This window comes from Anastrepha obliqua, chromosome 3 (genome assembly GCF_027943255.1).
Source record: "Anastrepha obliqua isolate idAnaObli1 chromosome 3, idAnaObli1_1.0, whole genome shotgun sequence".
NCBI lineage: Eukaryota > Metazoa > Arthropoda > Insecta > Diptera > Tephritidae > Anastrepha > Anastrepha obliqua.
In genome coordinates, this window is record NC_072894.1 from 115,586,556 (window position 1) to 115,606,954 (window position 20,399).

Consider the following 20,399-nt stretch of genomic DNA (forward strand, 5'->3'; position numbering starts at 1 on the left):
CTTTGTTGCAATAGATTTGTCCTGGCGAAAACTAAGAAGATGTTTTTTGTAACAGCTGAATGTATTTCCTTTCATTTTTTTTGGCTTGTCCACTCCTCTCGGGAGCGTAGGGCCTCGACAAGACTTCGTTAATCTCTTTTGATTTCTGACAGTGTAGTTGATTAGCCTGCCGCTACCAGTGCTAAGTAGTGGGAATGCCCACTTATCGTTGCTTAGGAACAACGCTTTCTTTACTGCTTTCTTCTGGCAGAAAAATCGCACAGACGGTTGAGGACTTCGCTAAATTCCGTTTTCTGCGCTATTACCGCGGTCGCCCGCTTCCTCTTGCAGGCGCCACTGATGCAATTTGTAACTGTGTGTAGGTAAATTTGGGAAGGTGCGAGGTCCGTGCTTTACGTGGTCCCACAACCTATGGGATGGTAGGCTAGTGCACTTACGCTAGACTACAGAGGCTTCTTTCATATCATAGAGAAATTATAAGTATTTAAAGCAATTTTTCAAAAAATAGCTTTTTGCATTTTGAAATCCTTTAAAACTTTCATTTGATAAGCAAATGGAAAACTTATTACTCAGCATTTCTAAATCAAATCTATAGTATCACGTGCGTATTAAACTTTTACTGGATACATTTTACTGTTGCACGGTGTTATATTACACATGCACGCATACACTCGTATTTGTAATTGCATCAATTGAACCAGTAAGGCCTTATGCTGGCAAGCAGCTTCGAAAAGCCTTTACGCACAATTTAATTGCATTTCAACTTTTTAAAACTTAGCCGAGTACTTAAAAACAAACAAGTATATGAGCCTTTGTTCACATATTTATACACTCGGCTACGCATGTGTAGGTGCATGTGTGCATACCCTCTCAAAACGGAAAATACCTACATTCCTGCATTCCTACATATAATTGAAATTCATGTTGAAAGAAAAAATGTGTGTTGCCTGCTTGCTCGGCCATAAACCACTGCCTATTTATTAGAACAAAATGGCTTATTAATGTGTTTAAAGAGGTCACCACCACCGGCTTGGCAAAGCAACGAAGACAGAAGGGGCGTGCTGATGGCGGACGCTGGAAAAACCTACACAAAATGCAAAAATAAACAACTTGCCTTGGCTCGCATAGATCGTAATAGCTCACTTCCTCACTGCGCTTTCGTCTCTGAAGCCGTAGCCTTCTGCAGTGTACTTGCCACAATTTCTTTGTGCATTTTATTTTATCTCCTTCCTTTCACTTCTTCTTACTTCCTTCGTGGTCAAATCATTGCTTTCGCCCTCTTTGCCCGTTGTGCTCATTTGCTGTTTACTTTTGCTTGTGTACGCATTGAGAAAAATTTCGAAAATTTAGAAATTTCAAGCAAACCTGCCGCCATCATTTAAATACTTGTTAGTACATACGATTACATGCACATAGAATTACACACACATGCACACGTATGTGTGTGTGTGGATGCTTGCCGTGTGACTGCATGCCCTTATTTCTTCCGCACGCTAAGCTTTGCCCACCGGCAGCTTGTCTATGCTGTTTATTTACAGCCAACAGAATGGCAATTTTGCCTTTTCGATGTTATGGCGTGCTGCTGCCTAACAACCAGCTCGTAAATTGCTGAATGTCATGTGCGAAGAGTTGTAGCAGTGGTGCTGAAAGGGGCGTGGCACGTTCGTACTTTAAAATATGCCATGCGGCACACGAGTCCATTTCGAAGCCGACCACATATGCACACACTCACACACCCAAACACGCGTAAGTGTTTCTGTAAACATTTTTCGAAGCATCATTTCAGACCTCGAACACATTTTTCATTTCTCAGGCACGTTGCATTCGCCGGCTAGGTTGTTAGGTCGTGCGTTTATTACACTGACAATAAGATTTGTTGCTAGTGTTGTTCTTTTTTTTTAATATATGCATGCAGTTCTTTGTGTTGTTGTTTATATGTGGTGTTGTTGTATTTGCTTCTGTCAACTGTGTTTGCACATCCGTTTAAATGAGTTTTTTTGTTTTTCCTTATAAGACATATTTCGTCACTGACGAGCAAAGTGTCGCCCTGAAGGGCCAGCTGGTTTCTACAATTGTCTTAATGAACTTCGGCACGCTGTTCCACTGCGAAATAATCTTTCTTAGTTCTTGCTTCATATCGATGATACGATGGAGCGAATATTCAATTCTCATAAATCCTTCTTTATAGAAAATTGTGTGTCAAATTTTGAAAAAATTTTTTATAAAAATTTCAAACATTTTTATTTCTTAATTTTTTATTTAACTTGATAAAATTTTATATATTGTATGTACACATTTTTAAATATATATATACATATATATTTGGCGCCCTTTTTGGTGTTTGGCCGAGCTCCTCCTCCTATTTGAGGCGTGGGTCTTGATGTTCTTCCGTAAAACGGGGACCTACAGTTTCAAGCCGACTCCGAACGGCAGATATTATTTTTATGAGGAGCTTTTTCATGGCACAAATACACTCGGAGGTTTGCCATTGCCTACCGAGGGGCGACCGCTATGAGAAAAACCTGTTTCTTCATTTTGGCGTTTCACCGAGACTCAAACCTAAGTTCTCTCTGAATTCCGAATGGTAGCCACGCAACCATTTAATTTCATTTCAATTTCATTCAAAGTCATAGCATTTTGATTTGCAGTTTTGACAGTAAATAGATAGTAAAATCGCAAATTTTTGTGAGGAACATTGAAGCTAATCTACTTAACAATTTTGGGGCAATCAACAGAACCATCCTAAAATATACATATCCATACAGAGGTGGTTACAATAATTGCAAGCCGAAATTTTGTAATGTGTTAAATATTTATTTATATTAAGTTGCAGCCCTTTTAAATTTTTCATTTCAGGGGTGGAATTCATAAATTGGTATCCATATTGGCATTGGGATTTGTAATAATTTTAATATTTGCATTCGTTTCATATCCGTATTCGTATTCGCATTTGTGTTCCTATTTGTACTCGTATTTGTATTCGTATTCGTATTTGTATTCGTATTCGTATTCGTATTCGTATTCGTATTCGTATTCGTATTCGTATTCGTATTCGTATTCGTATTCGTATTCGTATTCGTATTCGTATTCGTATTCGTATTCGTATTCGTATTCGTATTCGTATTCGTATTCGTATTCGTATTCGTATTCGTATTCGTATTCGTATTCGTATTTGTATTCGTATTCGTATTCGTATTCGTATTCGTATTCGTATTCGTATTCGTATTCGTATTCGTATTCGTATTCGTATTCGTATTCGTATTCGTATTCGTATTCGTATTCGTATTCGTATTCGTATTCGCATTGATGTTCGCATTCGTATTCCTATTCCTATTCGTATTCGTATTCATATTCGAATTCGTATTCGCATTGATGTTCGCATTCGTATTCCTATTCCTATACGTACTCGTATTCATATTCGAATTCGCATTCGATTTCTTTTTCATAATCGTGTTCGTATATGATTGCAGTTTCGGTTTCGTGGTTTTATTCGTATTTGTACTCGATTTTGTCTTCGTATTTGCTTTACCTTGCCTTCGAATTCGTAAATACATTCGATTTAAATTTTGAATTTGTACTAAAACTCTTTTAGTTTGCATTTTCCCCTCAATCCTTCCACATGGTTTCCCAATTATAGCGCCATCCCATGGTACTTATCAATTTCTCTCCACCTAAGCTTAATTGTCCCATTCAACTCTTCTCATTCTAATTTACGTGCTTCATTCTTTCATTGGCAGCTCATTTATATTAAATTTCGCCTTCAAGCATTTTTTTCTCTGTAGCAATACTTTCTTATTTCCGCTCTTCCGATCGGAATTCCGTCGCCTCGCCTGCGCCTCTTTGTCGCGCCTCTCTTCCGTCATCATTGCTAACTTCCTTCCGCTGGAGTGCGTTGTCGGCGTCTGCTCGCGTGCTTGGTGAAGTGGAAGGAATTCGCACATAAATAATTAAATACACACATACATAAATATATAAGCACACACGCACATAATATATATACGTGCATGTATTGCATATGACCCAGTTACTCCATATACGCAAATTGACTTTCTTGCAAGTAGTTACGCCAACAAACTCAAACACAAACACGTGCACACACATTCGGTGGCAAATTTTTATTTACTGCTTGTAAATCTGCGCCATTATATGAATTTTCATACAAAATTTGATATCTCCTCAGGCGCTTCTGGCACTTGTGTGCTCTTTTATTCGCCGCTACCTCCACTTGTGCTGCACTTATCCTGTACTTCTTAAAGTCTATTTTGGCTGCCATGTCATCTTAAATTTGGTTGCCTCGTCGTGCTATTTTTCTCAATAACTCCATAGCCATCATCAACCTTATTTTCGTACTTTATAGATATTCTCGTGCACGCAATCACTTACACATCTACATATTTTATGCATATAAATAAAATGCCTTCTTAGCGCTCATTTTTCCTTCTCTATGAAATCCCCGCTGTACTTTTTATCTGTTTGTTGACTTGGCAGCTCATTTTGCAGAAACTGAATTTGATTTATCTTCCAATCGCTTAAGTATTCATTCAGTTAATCGTTTCTGTAGAGTCAGCAAATTTTGGAGCGATTTTGTTTTTCTTGCTCATTTGGTGGATCGCATTAAATTCGATTAATTAAATTTATTAAAAGGCCATTTATTATTTGGGTGTGACACGCTGATGCTTCATTTATAATTATTTTCTTTTCTCCACCAATTACTTTCTTTTGTCTTTTATTCCACGGAATTGCTGGCTATTCAAAAGGCTTAATTGGAAGATATTAATGAAACAAAAGAAATGGGGATGCATTTCAAAAAATAGAAAAGTAGAAAATGGCTATTTTTTTGAACCTGAAGATTTGTGGTGAATTAACCGTTTTGTGGTAATTCTTAAAAATTCCTTACACCGTTATCCATAATTTCTTCACATTTAATTGTATTTTGGAGAGAGGCAACTCTGTTTCTATTAAAAATCAATAAAATTGCTGAAATAAGTGGAATGGGTCCAATGACGCCAAAGTTTTCTAGCTACGCTCATGAGTTCTGCTCTTCGAAATTAGTCAGTGAATGTAAGATAAAACTGAACAGTATTGCAAAACACAACAAAGTTAGTCTTATTTGGGCGCCTGGACATTGTGGTATTAAAGAGAACAAGTTAGCTGATAAACTGGCTAATGCAGTCTCTGCAAGTATGCCACTAGGGCCTGAACCCTGACTTCATGAGGTTACCCATAGGTCGGAATTGAACTGAAGAGTGGCCAATCTTTTCTATATATATTATCTAACTTCTACATCTATCGTTGTACGGCCACCCCATCTTCCTGGCTTGGTCGGTTGTTGTGGACGTAATTCTGAATGTACCTCCTCGCGGCCTTCTTAATAATTCATCAGTTCGGGATTTGCTAAAAATTAAAAAAATGAAATGGTTAATTGGCAGAACGTCTACATTCTCAATGCAGAACAAATTATTATTATACAACCAAGTAGTTAGGCCGGTATGGACATACGGCATTCAATTATGGGGATTATGGCGGGTCGATTTAAAGATCGCTCATTGCTCTATGAAAATCGTATTCTAGGGATCAAAATAAGAAACTTTGCCGAAGGAACCACACCTCTAAAACGAATTCTGATGTCCCCCAAAAACCCCCTCTTGACCCATATAGAGTGCTCCAATCGAGTCCAAATGTATGACCGACCCACACTAACTTTGGACGACCGATCCACCCATGCCAGTGGCACACCCCCTGGAACTCCCCTGGGGGGTTCCCCACACAATCATTTCAAAATATCACCAGTTTTGGCCTTTACATGAGAAAATAAACTAAAAAGTTCTACCCAAACTGGGGGACATCAGAATTCGTTTTAGAGGTATGGTTCCTTCGGCAAAGTTTCTTATTTTGATCCCTAGAATACGATTTTTATAGAGCAATTGGCGATTTTTTTGCCTCCCCACAAATCGAGCCGGCCTAATGGGGATGTACCACTAAATCAAGCATTGAAGCCTGCAGAAGAAGACTCTCAGAGACATGGTCAATGTGCCTTGGTATGTGCGAAATCACGTCCTGCGCAATGATCTGTCGGTGAAAAAAGTCGCTGATATAATCCCAATTCTTGCAGGCTGAAAGAGCACACAAGCTCGGAGGCCACTTAGCTTACCAAAAGAGTCTACACAAGAAGACTTCGAAGAACTAAGCCACGAGATTTAGTCGCCAACACTGTATAATTGTTTGTAAAATATTTATAATTGATTGGTCAGATATTTTAAATTTCAATGTTAAGGATAGAATAATGTTACTTGTTAGCTTAAGCTAGGCGTAATACCTTGAAATGTATACAAATTTTATAACGTTTTAATAAAAAAATAAAAAAAGTTCGGGATTTGTTAAAATTGGGCCACATTGTATTAATTATTATACGGATACCTGTACCGTGTAAATCCACCTGTCAACGGCCTGTTTCGGGAATAGCGAGAAGATCTGCCTTTTGCGCACTCCTGGGACAGTCTGTTTCTACTGCTTCGGCTTCGTTATGGGACGCTCCCTGTTTTGCCCCAAGCTCATCAGCTTTCTCATTTCCTTCTATGTTTCTATGGCCAGATATCAAGATCAGAGTGATGTCTGTCGTACACGCTAATGCATTCAGTTCTGCTTTGCATTGGTTAACGGTACATGTGTAATAAGCTACATGAGCTTTATCTGTGACTTCAGTTAAGGTTCTTACTACTACTAGGCACTACTCTTAGATATATCGCTCTGTCTGTAAGCGGAATTTCAACCCCATTGATTGGTGGCGGTCTAAACTGAGGAGTATTTTACTCGTAAAGAAAATTAATTGCATTTTGCTTGGGTTAACATTTAGGCCACTGCTCGCAGCCCATCTACTTAGTTTCGCCAGAGCTCCTTCTCATATTTCGCTAATAGTATAAGTAAATAAATAGGTTTTGTTAGAATCACAATGTCGTCTGCGTACGCGACTACTCCAAATCCCCGCACTAAAATAATAAATATTTAAAGCTAGGGTCCATAAGAGTGGAAACAGGTACCCCTGTGGAATAACTCTGCTTACAAAGTGGGGAACCGATACGTCTCCGTTTTATACTAGAATATACATCGGATTCAGTTACTCACGCCGTTAGTGACTCGCATAGTAACTAATGAACCGATTATGGTATCTACGGTCGTTTAAAAAAGCTGCCATACTAAATTGTTTCTGATGTAATGACCTCCCAATATGCCCGTAGATCCGCCTTTTCATGAGGCGTGCTGCGCTTACAATAGTACGTCCCAATTTGCTAATGGCCTAATTTGTGTATCTAAGATTCTTTCTATCTTTTTAAGGAGGAAGGAGGTAATACTCGCTACTTCGAAAATCCTTCGCTACTTCGTAATACTTCTTACAGACCTTAAGTATGAAGAGTACAATAACTCTTCTCCAGCTCTCTGGAACATAAGTTAAGCAAAACTTTCTCTAAAGTTGCTTTAGAGCCAGATTTGCAGGTGCTTCAACAACTTTTGGAGCATCATTTGCATACTGCCATCTGGACCTGCTGATTTTTTTAAAGGCTTAAAATTGTTAATTGAAAAGGCAATATTTTCTTTTCTTAAGGGGTTAGGGGTAGTCAGGAGCTAGAAAAAATGATGATTTTCAATACTTTTTTTTGCTAGTCAGTTGCTTTATTTTACAAAAATAGAAATACAGCATTAATAACTTGACTTTAGCAAAATTTCAAAAATAAAATTTAATAATTGTATGATGAGATGAGCGAGTTAGAACACTTTCACTGGAAGTTAATGTGTCAAAGTTTCAGGCCCATCAGAGCAAAGTTGAGGGAGCTACAGACATGTTTCCGTGGACATTTCACAGTTTTATTGTTTGTTTCTCCAGAAGTCCCTTGCAGTGATCATAACAAGTCCTTGGAAATTCATCTAAAATCAATCGGACGAGAGAAATTAGTTTTACTAATAGATAATCTTATGCCTGATCGAAGCTGTTTTGTTTTTCAAAATTAACAATATGGCGGCCTCAGGAAATATTTTTCAGATTTTCAAGAAAAAAAACCGACAATGAATTGTTTAAAAAAATTGAAATTCAAAAAAAATCCTTCCATCAGGCACGAGTTTTTTATGTTTTTCAAAAGCGTTATACATTTTATCGAAATCTACCAAGCGGTTTTTAAGTTAGACTGATCACCAGTTCATAAAACACAGTTTTAAGAAATACTCATTTAAAATTTTACTATCGAGCTCCGGAGCGCCCGAGCCCCTTTTTCTAATTGTTGAATAACTCGAAAAGCATTTGACGGATTCCATTCAAATTTTCACACAATATTTGTAAGATGTTATGCTTTAAGAAAATGCAAAAAAACCAAATGTTTTGGAAATTCTGATTACCCTTTACCCCTTAAAACTAGGTAGAAAGTAACTATGAATTAATAAACTGAAACCGAAGTAGTCAAAACTGGTCAGATATTTAAATGCTGTAGTTTTTTCGCGGTCTGTGTACTTAAGGTGTACTCGCTTTAAGTCTCAGTGCTTCGCTGCAGGACCACTAAATATGAATGCTCTCGTAAGCAGCGATCGCATGTAAACAAGTTTTGGACTAGCTGAAGATACCATTTATGAGGCATCCGGTCTTGAATATACTACATACGTAAGCATTATTTACGTGGCAGATGAACTCCCATAGAAGTGTAATTTCTTCTCCAATATCCAAAAAGAGGTGCCGCACGCAATTGTTGGATGGTACCTTAGATTTCAACGTGAGTCGACAAAGGACGATTCAACCAACTCTTTTACTTCGGGCGCTCTCTTCTGCGTCATGTGAACGGCGTTATCACTGGTCACTGTCTGATATGGATGCATACCAGTGGAAGAGCGCGAAAGTAGTAAGCGTCAAAAAATATATGTTTCCCTGATCTATTGAAAGTATGATGACCCATTACTACCATGATTATCTAGCGCACCTGGTTTCGATAACCCGTAAACAGCTCCTGTACTTTGTTAAGAGGGGCAAATAGGTTGCGCTTTTAAGAAATCTGTATAACAGTAACTGCATGTATTATGGTGGGATCTCAGAGCAAAATTCTTCATTTTCATCTTAAGTATGGAGAAGGTAGTTAGGTCAGCCAGGTGACTTGTTTAAGGCAACACACTCGGTGGCCCTAAGGCGCATTGTGATACCTGCATTTAATTTCTATCCCCTAGTTGCCTAAGCCACTTCGATCATTTTAAGAAGATCCCTCCCTCCATTGAAACATTTTGCAACTTTCCCAAGTCTTCAAAAAATAATCGCCAAGATATCTGACACGGCTTTTTTGAAGGCCGGCCACCGTAGCCGAATGGATTGGTGCGTGACTACCATTAAATATTGCGTAAGATCGAATCTCCGTGCATAAATATCAAATAATACAACTTTTTTTTTAATAACTGTGATGACAAATCTCCGATTGCATATCTGCCATGAGGAGGTGGCCAACCACCTACCACCTAACGCGTACAAAATTATCTTCTTTTTTTTCATTGAAGTGCAGGACATGCACAGTGAAGTTGTTGTACCGACTCAATTTCCTATTCCTCTCCACAATCCTTGCAGAAGTAACAGTGAGGTACACCCATTATATTGGCTAGGGTGTCAATAGTGCATTGACCCGTTATAGCACCTGCGAGAATGCTGGTAGTTGATCCGTGGAATCCAATCAGCCATTTTGTCCTTTTCAGCTTCAGTTTTGGCCATAGTCCTTTGGAGATTTTGCAGTTGGTAGTCAGAGACCACCTTCTTTGGTAGTCAGAGACCACCTTTGGTTTCCGACACAATTTTTTCTTCATCTCCACAATCCTTGCAGAAGTCACTGTGAGGTCCATCTATTCTACTGGCTAGGGTGCCAATAGTGCAGTGACCCGTTATAGCACCTGCGGGGACGTTGGTAGTTAATCTCTCGAATCCAAGCAAGCGATTTTCCTTTTAACATTCAGTTTTGGGCGGAGTCCTTTGGAGATTCTGCAGTTGGTAGTCAGAGACTACTTTCTGTTGGTTTCCGCAATTAAGATCAAGTCAACCGCATTGTGCGGTTCGTTTAGTGGAATGCTTGTGCCCTCTGCCACTCGCTGTAGGTTGAGCTCAGATCCTTTCCTTGCACACGCTTCATCCGCTCTTTCATTTCCCTCCACTCCTTCCCACTAATAACTTTTTTTTCTATAATAAATATATTGTGTATTCCGTGCCGATTATTTTATATTCTTTTTCCCTCTCTTTGCTTTTTTTGAATTAAGAAGAAGAAATGTTTATTCCTCCTCTCCTAAAACTAAATTAACTATTACGTCTGCGCTTTTTACATTTCTAATCAATAACTATTTTTAAAATTCCATTTTGCAGATAAAGCAACGAAAAATGAAGTCAACCGAAACAAGCTTTTATTTGAAACCGATTTTTTCACGAAACCAATTAATACTGCAATTGTGAAAACTCTGGGCTGCAGCAACTAAAAATTCAAAGAGCGATGAAAACAAATGCAATTACCTGTATAACTGTAAGTACGGAAGTGAAAAAGGAAAATCCAATAAAACGCCAACGATTTGCCATAACAACAACTGTGCAACAGCAATAAAAAAGCAGGCACACTTTTAAGTGAGCTGCAGTGAAAAAGTAATTAAAAACGAACTTTAACCCAAATAGTGCAGTGAGTCGGCCACGTCGGAGAAGGTGGTGGGCACATACGACCCACACCCCTGCATAGGCTCACTGAAAGTGTCTGTTAAAAAACGTACGTTTGCTGAGCGCAGCAAACGTAAATACAACTTAACAAGAAAAAGTAAAAAAAAACCAAAAAAACAACAACAAAAAAGGTTTAGCAAACATTTGAAAACCACTGAGTTTACGTAGAGCAAAAAGAAACCCAAAGGGGGTTGAAACAAGTGTTAAAAAGAAAAATAAAGTGCTTGAAGAAGTTTTTTGTAAGTGTGTGTATGGAAATTCCAACGTGTCGTTGTATGTGTAGTAGTGTAGTAGAAGTAGCAGTGAAGAGGCATAAACGGCCAGGCGGCATACTAAGCAAGCAACAGCAACAGCAACAGCAACAACAAAAACTGGATTACTATAAAAAACAGCAACAATTGCAGCAACGCGAAGCAACAGCAACAAAATGCAGAAGGAAAATAATACGACAGCGGAAAATTGCCAATTTGTGGGGCCATATCGCCTGGAGAAGACGTTGGGCAAAGGACAAACGGGTGAGTTTAGTGGCAAATAATAAACGATAAAAGAAATGGGGAGGGCAATAATAGCAAGTGGAGCGAGCGGCGATGCGACTGGAGTTCAATATATGTCATAAAACCACACACACACACACATGCATGCATGCATGCATGAACATACAAGTATGTGAACTGTAAAATTATCCAGCGCTGTGCCAATTACCCATAAGTACGTCTATTGGCGGAGAACAACAAATTGCCGTGGGAGCCACAGACGACGGCGAAAGCTGTGTATCGGTGGTAACTTATATGTGTATGTATATATACATGAAATGTGAAAAATTGTGGCAGCAATCGATTCTTCGATTGCTTCATAAATTTGGTTTGCATTTGTAGTTCGCTGCTTGCGTGTGTGTGTGTGTGTGTTTATAGCATTTCATAAAAAAAACAAGGAAAACGAAAAAATTATTTTTCAATTTGTTTTTGTTTTTGTTTTGCTGTTCTATTCATTTCACGCAAACTCTTCTTTCGCCCCCTGTCTTCGGCTTAGCAAACTTAATTTTATATGCTCTTCTTTGTCTTCCACTTTTAGGTCTGGTTAAGTTGGGCGTGCACTGTGTGCTCGGTCGTAAGGTGGCCATTAAAATAATCAATCGCGAAAAGCTTAGCGAGTCCGTATTAATGAAGGTAAGTTCAGCATTTGAAACAAAACTAGAAAAATAGCTAATAGATATTATCTCAGCAAGGGGATTGCTGTAAGTTGTATTCGTAGGTGCGAGGGCGAGAGGGCGCGCGTGAGACAGCGCTAGTGTAAATGATCTAAGTCATTAGCGCTTACACGCAAAAGCATTTGTGAGCATGTTTTCAGCTATTTATAGTGTCACGACAGGAACATGAAAAGCTACTATGTATTTATTACAACATAGGCTTTAAAAATGTGTATTGCCAAATTAGTGTCACGTATACGCCGTGTCGCCCCAACGCGAGCAGAGGAAGGTAGGCTGTGTGCGCGTCAAAGGTCAGAGCAGTCACAAATCATGTAACTAGAAATTAATTTTTTTTTTATGTTCATATAGGAAATAATTTATTTATTAAGTCTATGAAATAAATTCTTTCACACCATTAACGAAATGAAAACCTAATTTCCTATGATAGTAAGGGGAATGAGAAATATAAATAATTAAGTTAAAAGCGTGAAACTAAAATTGTTGTAAACACATTTTGAAATGAACAAAATCCAGTCAGATGGAACTCGATATCATACTGAACTCATTTAAAGCACTGAGTGTCAATCCCAGCACACACAAATTTCCAATTATTCCCATGAAACGGAGGGGAAAAATAACCTAAATTTCTTTTAGAGATGTTGAAATTAACTTGCTTACAAATGGCAGTAACGGACAGAGGCTGATCGACTTCGCCGGGACCCGAAACATGGTAGTCTGCAGCACCAGATTCCAGCATAAAAGAATCCACCAAGCTACCTAGCTATCCCCTGCTCGAAAAAACGCGAAACCAGATCGATCATGTTGTGATAGATGGAAGACACGCTTCTAGTGTATTAGATGTACGTACGATCCGAGGACCCAACACTGACTCGGCTCATTACCTTGTTGCAGCCAAACTGCGCACACGCCTCTGTGCAGCAAAAAATGTACATCTACCTATGCAAAGAATGTTCGACTTCGAAAAGCTGCAATCACAACAGACAGCCAGAAGATTCGCCACTCGACTCTCACTCCTGCTCTCAGAGAGCACTGCCCAACAAACCGGCATGCACGAGCAATGGAGCAACATTTCTCGTTCCCCACGTACCGTCGCCGCAGAAGATATCGAATTCCGGCGAGCCCGAAAAAACAATTGGTACGACGAGGAATGTCATGCTGCCGCAGAAAGAAAGGATGCCGCCTATAGAGCCACGCTTCGATCGGGCGCAACGCGAGCTATGTGGGATCGCTACCAAAAGCTAAAAAAGGAAGAGAGACGTATTATCCGACAGAAGAAACGAGAGGCCGAAATACGTGAGTGCGACGAGCTTGAGATGCTGACCAAAAGGAACAACGCCCGAAAATTCTACCAGAAACTTCGGCGGCTTACAGAAGGTTTTAAGACCGGGGCGTTCTCCTGTAAGAACAGAGACAGCGAACTGGTGACTGACATCCAGAGCAATCTTAAATTATGGAGGGAACACTTCTCGAACCTGTTCAACAGTGACAGCTGCGCATGTCAGAAAGAATGTGAAGATCCCGATACCCCAATCGACGACGACGGAATTGACGTTTCGCTACCCAACCATGACAAGGTGAGAATAGCGATAACACGGCTAAAGAACAATAAAGCCGCGGGCGCCGACGGACTGCCGGCTGAGCTATTCAAACATGACGGCGAGGAGCTGGTGAGGTGCATGCATCAGCTCCTATGCAAAATATGGTCGGATGAAAGCATGCCTGCTAATTGGAATTTACGTGTGATCTGTCCAATCCATAAGAAAGGGGATCCTGCAATCTTTGCCAATTACCGCGGGATTAGTCTTCTAAATATCACCTATAAGCGAGCGTATTGTGTAAAAGGCTGAAGCCCACCGTCAACCAACTGATTGGACCTTATCAGTGTGGCTTTAGACCTGGAAAGTCTACCATCGACCAAATATTTACAATACGCCAAATCTTGGAAAAGACCCATGAAAGGAGAATCGACACACACCATCTTTTCGTCGATTTCAAAGCTGCATTCGACAGTACGAAGAGGAGTTACTTGTATGCCGCGATGTCTGAATTTGGTATCCCCACAAAACTAATACGGCTATGCAAGATGACGTTGCTCAACACCAGCAGCGCCGTCAGAATTGGGAAGGACCTCTCCGAGCCGTTTGATATCAAACGAGGTTTCAGACAAGGTGACTCCTGTCGTGTGACTTCTTTAACCTGATGTTGGAGAGCATCGTACGAACCGCAGAACTTAATCGCTCAGGCACAATTTTTTATAAGAGCGTACAATTGCTGGCGTATGCCGATGATATTGACATCATCAGCCTTAACAACCGCGCTGTTAGTTCTACATTCTCCAAGCTGGATAAAGAGGCAAAGCGAATGGGTCTGGTGGTGAACGAGGACAAAACGAAGTACCGCCTGTCTTCAAACAAACAGTCGGCGCACTCGCGTATCGGCACCCACGTCACTGTTGACAGTTATAATTTCAAGGTTGTAAAAGACTTCGTCTATTTGGGAACCAGCATTAACACCGATGACAATGTCAGCCTTGAAATCCAACGCAGAATCTCTCTTGCCAACAAGTGCTACTTTGGACTAAGTAGGCAAATGAGTAGTAAAGTCCTCTCTCGACGAACAAAACTAACATTATACAAGACTCTCATCATGCCCGTCCTAACGTATGCCGCAGAAGCTTGGACGATGACAACATCCGATGAAGCGACGCTTGGAGTGTTCGAGAGAAAGATTCTGCGTAAGATTTTTGGACCTTTGCACGTTGGCAACGGCGAATATCGCAGAATATGGAACGATGAGCGCAGCGAATAAAAATCCAGCGGCTACGTTGGCTGAGTCATGTCGTCCGAATGGATACAAACGCTCCGCTCCCCAGTTAATGGTAGCAGAGGAAGAGGAAGGCCTCCGAATGCAATGCTTAGCAGCTCTACAATATGGGAGGTTAGAAGCGACAGCTCGAGGTTAGAGCTTCAGAGCTTACTTAGATTCGCAAAAGATGCGGGCTTATTACAAGAAGCCTACCACAAGGAAACGTAAGGGTCAAGCTGCATCTGGTAGCACTGAGGACCAATAGTTCTATGTGATGGCATTCAGCCAGCCAAGTCAACCTAACCTAACCTTAGAGTAGGACCAGTATGAGTTATTGTGAATATCTAGTGAGTGAATATCTAGGCTCCTTAAGAATATTTCAAGGGACCTTGTATCAGAGTTATTCGATATGGAGAATGGTAATGGGTTTAAACCTCTTCTAAAATTTTGCAGTTTCATATTCATTAAAAATTCTTTTAATAGACGCGTCAAGATGCAGTTCTAAATTAAAACAGGTAGAAATTTAGATTCTTTCAGGTTTCACTATTTCTATTCAAAATATGGCGCTTATCATATATCTATGTAATGAGACTTTTTTTTGAATTTCGAACGTTTATTAACAAAAAATTGTTACAAATTTAATCTTCAAAATAATAGCCATCGCTAGCGACACATTTTTCCCATCTCTCAGGCAATTTGTGGATACAGCGCCAAAAAAATTGGCCGTCTTTGGCCGCAAACCAATCATCGAGCCTTTTTTGGCTTCTTCGTAAGAATTGAAGCGCTGCTCGGGAAGTGCGTGGCCCATCGATGCAAACAAATGATAATCGGAAGGCACCAAGTCTTGTGCGTAAGCCGCATGTACCAGCCACCATTTCCCTGGTCGCTCTTGATCGATGTGGCGGTGCATTGTCATCAAGAAAAACTACTTTGTGACGCCAATCGGCATATTCTGGGCGTTTTCGGTGTATAGCGCTGTTCAAGTCGTCCAATTGTCGTTGGTAGCGTGCACCGTCAACTGTTTCACCTGGTTTTAAAAGCTCGTTCCAAATCATACCACGCTGATCCCAGAAAACACACAGCATTGCCTTGCGGCCAAAGCGATTTGGTTTGGCCGTTGTTTTTCGCTTGTGGCCGGGCGGACCATACGATCGTTTACGCTGGGGATTGGAGAAATACATCCATTTTTCATCACCCGTAACGATTTGATGTAAAAAAGACTTCCTTTTGAACCGGGAGAGCAACATTTCACAAGTGGTTTTTCGGTTCTCCTGCTACCTTTCAGTCAGTTCATGTGGCACCCATCTTCCGACCTTTAAAATCATGCCCATGTCTTTCAAACGTTTGGAAACAGTTTTTTTGGTCACTTCATCAAATGCTTGCAATTCGGCGTCCTCAAACTTTTTCGGTGGCCGGCCACGGTCCTCGTTCTCCACGCTAAAATCACCACTTCGGAATTTTTCAAACCACCTGAAGCACTGTACTCTACTTAGAGCATGTCCACCATTAGCTTCTATAAACATTTGATGAGCTTGAGAAGCGTTTTTCTTCAATTGATAACAGAAAATCAACGATGTCCGCAAATAATAGTTTGAAGGCACGAAATTCGACATTTTTAAGAGCGACAAAAATGCATTGTTGTATAAAACGTAGCAAACAATGAACTGAATATTGTTGACAGATGACAGACGAAAAGAACAAGACACTTGGGAAGGTTTAAAACTACTCCTAGCGACATATATGGACAAATAGCTGAAAGTCTCATTTCATAGGTATCTACCCTATATGTGAAAAGTTAAATACATCATTTAAGGGGGAGCCTGGTTTATGAGGTCTAAAAATTGCATCTCTTTGCGATTTTTTTTTTTAAGGAAAAAACTAATTTAGCACTGCAAAGTTTTTTCTATTTTTTAATGAACATTTAAAAAGTATAAAAAATTTTTGTACTGGTTAAAATAAGTTGAAAGAAATGTTTAACATAGAAATTAGTAGAGCGCTGCAACGCTGGAGTTTCCAACTGGCGTACAGGATACAGCTCGTAATTATTATCTAAAGCAAACAATTCAAATGGATTTCTAATTATCATGATTTTTTATTCTAGATGAACTAACTGAGGGAAGTTCCAAAATTTCAACTTTTTGGAGGTTTTAAAGAAAAAAATGCCTTTCTATAAAAAAAAAAATTCACTTCAACTTGGTATAAAAATCTTGAAAAAATTTTTTTTATCTATTTTGTTAGTTCAAATAGAAGAGAATTAATACTGAAGGGGACAAGCTATGATTCATTTCAAAAGGTTCATTAGTTTTTTTTCATTCATGTACGCCAATTCAAAGAAATCATAAAAATGAAAAGTCGAGAAAGGAAGATAAAGTTTGTACTATAGCTGTCCGGTCACAGCGTAACTACCTAACGCTCGCCTACCTTTGGCTTTGTATCTACGGAAATATTGAGAATTAGGCTCTGTAACTTTGTGCGAATATTCTGAAATATACTAGGAATCGCTTAAAACGGGGAAAAAAATTTATTTTTTTGACCTTATAAATCAGGCTCCCCCCTTAACTGTCAACCTTGAGCAGGCCTACGGAAAAAATACGTCAAACAGTCGATTCATGAATGCCTAATTATTGAGAAAGCCGATTTTGAAGGTTGCACAGCAACACTTTTCAACAGAACGTATAGTTTTTTGATCCCTCAGTCTCATTTCTCTTCTCGAAAAAATTAAGTTTTTCAAACTTTTTCACCAGCCTTTGAATTCTCTACTCATTCGACGAATATTAGTTTTTGGTCTGCCAGTGATTTTTTTATGCTCTGCAGATCCAGGTTCTTCAAATTTTTTTTTGATTATTTCCACCCAAAATATAACGAATTTTGTGATATGTTGTTCTTCAAAATCGACCGTTTTCTTATTAATAAATTACAATACTTTCGACGGGTTCCGCTGTCGCGTAAAATTGTGCATCTGTCTACTTGACAATCGTCACAGACGACATGGAAAAAGTAGCGTCTAGGAATTATGCACTACCGACACTGGGCGTCACTTTTGAAAGACCCTTTGTTGCATATATATACATATATATAATGGCGCTTACATCCTTTTTGGGTATTTGACCGAGCTCTTCCTCCCATTTGGGGCATGCGTCTTGCTGTCGTTTCACAAATGAAGGAACCTGCATTTTTAAGCCGGTATTTTTTATGAGGAGCTATTTCCTGGCAGAAAAACAGTCGGAGATTTGCCATTGCCTACCGAGGGGTGACCGCTATTAGAAAAAACTTTTTTTCATTTTGGTATTTCACGGAGATTCGAACCGACGTTCTCTCCGAATTCCGATTGGTAGTCATGCATCAATCCATTCGGCTACGCCGGACGACTTTTATTACTTACCCTTGCTAAAATTAGTAAGAAATTATTTCAACTTACATCTTCTATTTGACGAAACTGACAATATTTTAATTGCTTTTTTCGAGAAATGTATCTTTTATGTGGAACAATTTTCTTGTATTTTTCTCGAGCCTTGATTTTATCGTTTCACCCAATCTTCTGCTACGCTTCTCAATAAGCGCCTGCAAAACAAAAGCCATCAGTTGCTTGTGACACCCGATACCCAATTCTATGCATTATTATTTTCACGTCTTTATGCAAAAAAAGAAACATAAAAAAAAGGTATTTGTGTACCCTACCTACAATCTGCTTACTGCTTAACGGTTAGCCTGCCTACCGGCCGAAAATCGACAGCCACACGCGATCGGCAAATTTGACCCTCGCCTGCTCACACACTCACACCATTTGTCTGCGGTTCACCAGCGATTGTTTGTTCACAAACATATTGAGCTCGGCTAGTTTTTCGATTATCGCTTAAATGTTTCCCTCTTTTTTTACTGTTTCACATACACATTTACACACATAACGGAAATATATTTTATTTATTGCTATTTGCACCCAAAGCCTGAAACTTTTGCTGGTATTCTCAAGGGTATTCTGTGCACAATTATTCATGCTTGGGCTGGTTGTTTTTGGCTTTTTGTTTAGTACTGCATATTTGTTGTTTCATTGTTTTTTTTTTTAGATTTTGCTTTGTCTGCATTTTCCTTTGTTTTTTTATGGGCACACTATTATGTTTCGGTGGGCTGCTTGTATGCGAAACGGATATAAATTTTCATTAGTGACACGTGTTTTCCTATACAGAGAATAATAAAAAAAGCGAAAACAAAAACATAAGTAAATGGGGAATTGTGAGAGTAGACGAATGTGTGAGTGGGCAGTGGGCTTTAATTTGGCTACACAGTTTTTGTTGTTTGTGGTAATAGCTATGCATTTGAGGTTAATGACCTTCTGCCCTCAATACATTTAATTTAAAAATAAAATGCAGAGAAATGCTCCGGACATTAAAACAAAATCAAAGGGAAGTTAAGTCAATAAGGAAAAAAGTTTACTAACAGGAAAATGCGAATAATACTTGGAGGGATATGCTAATTTTTAAAATATCAGAAACGGGTTACAGGCAAGAATTCAAAGCTATTGTTATTACTATCGATTGAGCTATTAGACGTTATCGTTGTCAATTAAGCCTGGGCTTAGGTTGAGATTTATTTATGGGTCCAAGCCAAATGCTTTTCATTGTGCCCGCACTTTAAATTATTTTAGGGTGGCACAAACGAAAAATCGAAAATAGTATTTTACGATTAAAACCCTAAGGCACTAAGAAAACTGTCCTTTATTATTGCGAGCTATTTTGTTTGCCTCTGCGAAGGATATTTTTTATTTGTTTTTATTTTTTTTTTTTTTACTAGCTGCTGCATGCAGAAATACAATACGAAAAAAGTGAAAACAAGTGAACAGTGCAAAAGGAGTAACTGCTTGTCAATGGTCACTTAACTATTCTTGTTTTATTTTATTTGTGCCTGAAAAGTGTTACCAACGTAAGTGTGGCTTACTGCCACATTTTCCCAATTTGCTCGTGATGTTGACATTAGTTGATTTTTGCTCCAAGGGCATTGCAATTAAGAAGCAAAATATGTTCTTGGTCATGTAGCATAAGAAACAAGTAAATATTAAGCAGAATGCAGTCTAATAAATTTAAAAAATATTGAAAAAAAAACATTTAATTTTGGGATTTGGTATTTCGATTTTTTGTACTATTTAAACATTTTCTTAAAATTTTTTAGGATAAAACTTAGAACTTTTTTTTTTTTTTAGATTTTTTGAAAATTTTTGGGAAATAATTTTTTTTTAATTTTTAACTATGAAACTATGAACAAAATGTTTAACATTGAGTAAATTTTGCACTTAAAAAAATTATTGTATAATTTTTTAGGGCAAAACTTACTTAAACATTTTTTGGTTTTTTGCTCCAAGGACATTCCAATTAAGAAGCATAAGAAACAAGTAAAGATAAAGTAGAATGTAGCATAATAAATTTAAAAAAAATTTGAAAAAAAATTTAAATTTGAGTTTGGTGTTTAGGTTTTTTGTACAATTAAAAATTTTTTTTGTTTTAACTTTTTAGGTTAAAACTTGCTTCGAAAAAAATTTTGTTAGTCAAAAATTTGTTCAAAATTTTTGGGAAATAATTTTAGAAAATTTTTGGGAAATAATTTTAGAAAACTTTTGAGAAATAATTTTTTGAAAATTTTTAAAGAGCCAAAAATATTTCGGAATAATAAACTATGAAAAAAATTTTTAAC

The 20,399-nt window shown here is 38.6% G+C and overlaps 1 protein-coding gene across 1 annotated transcript in view; it reads left to right on the plus strand.

Moving 5' to 3' along the window:
• The first annotated feature begins 11,132 nt into the window (after positions 1-11,132).
• LOC129241304 (serine/threonine-protein kinase BRSK2) overlaps positions 11,133-20,399 on the plus strand; it is a 64,242-nt gene continuing 54,975 nt past the window's right edge. Inside the window, exons 1-2 of the mRNA XM_054877554.1 lie at positions 11,133-11,220; positions 11,777-11,871. Coding sequence (XP_054733529.1) covers positions 11,133-11,220; positions 11,777-11,871 — 183 coding nt within the window. The remainder of the gene's footprint in view (positions 11,221-11,776; positions 11,872-20,399) is intronic.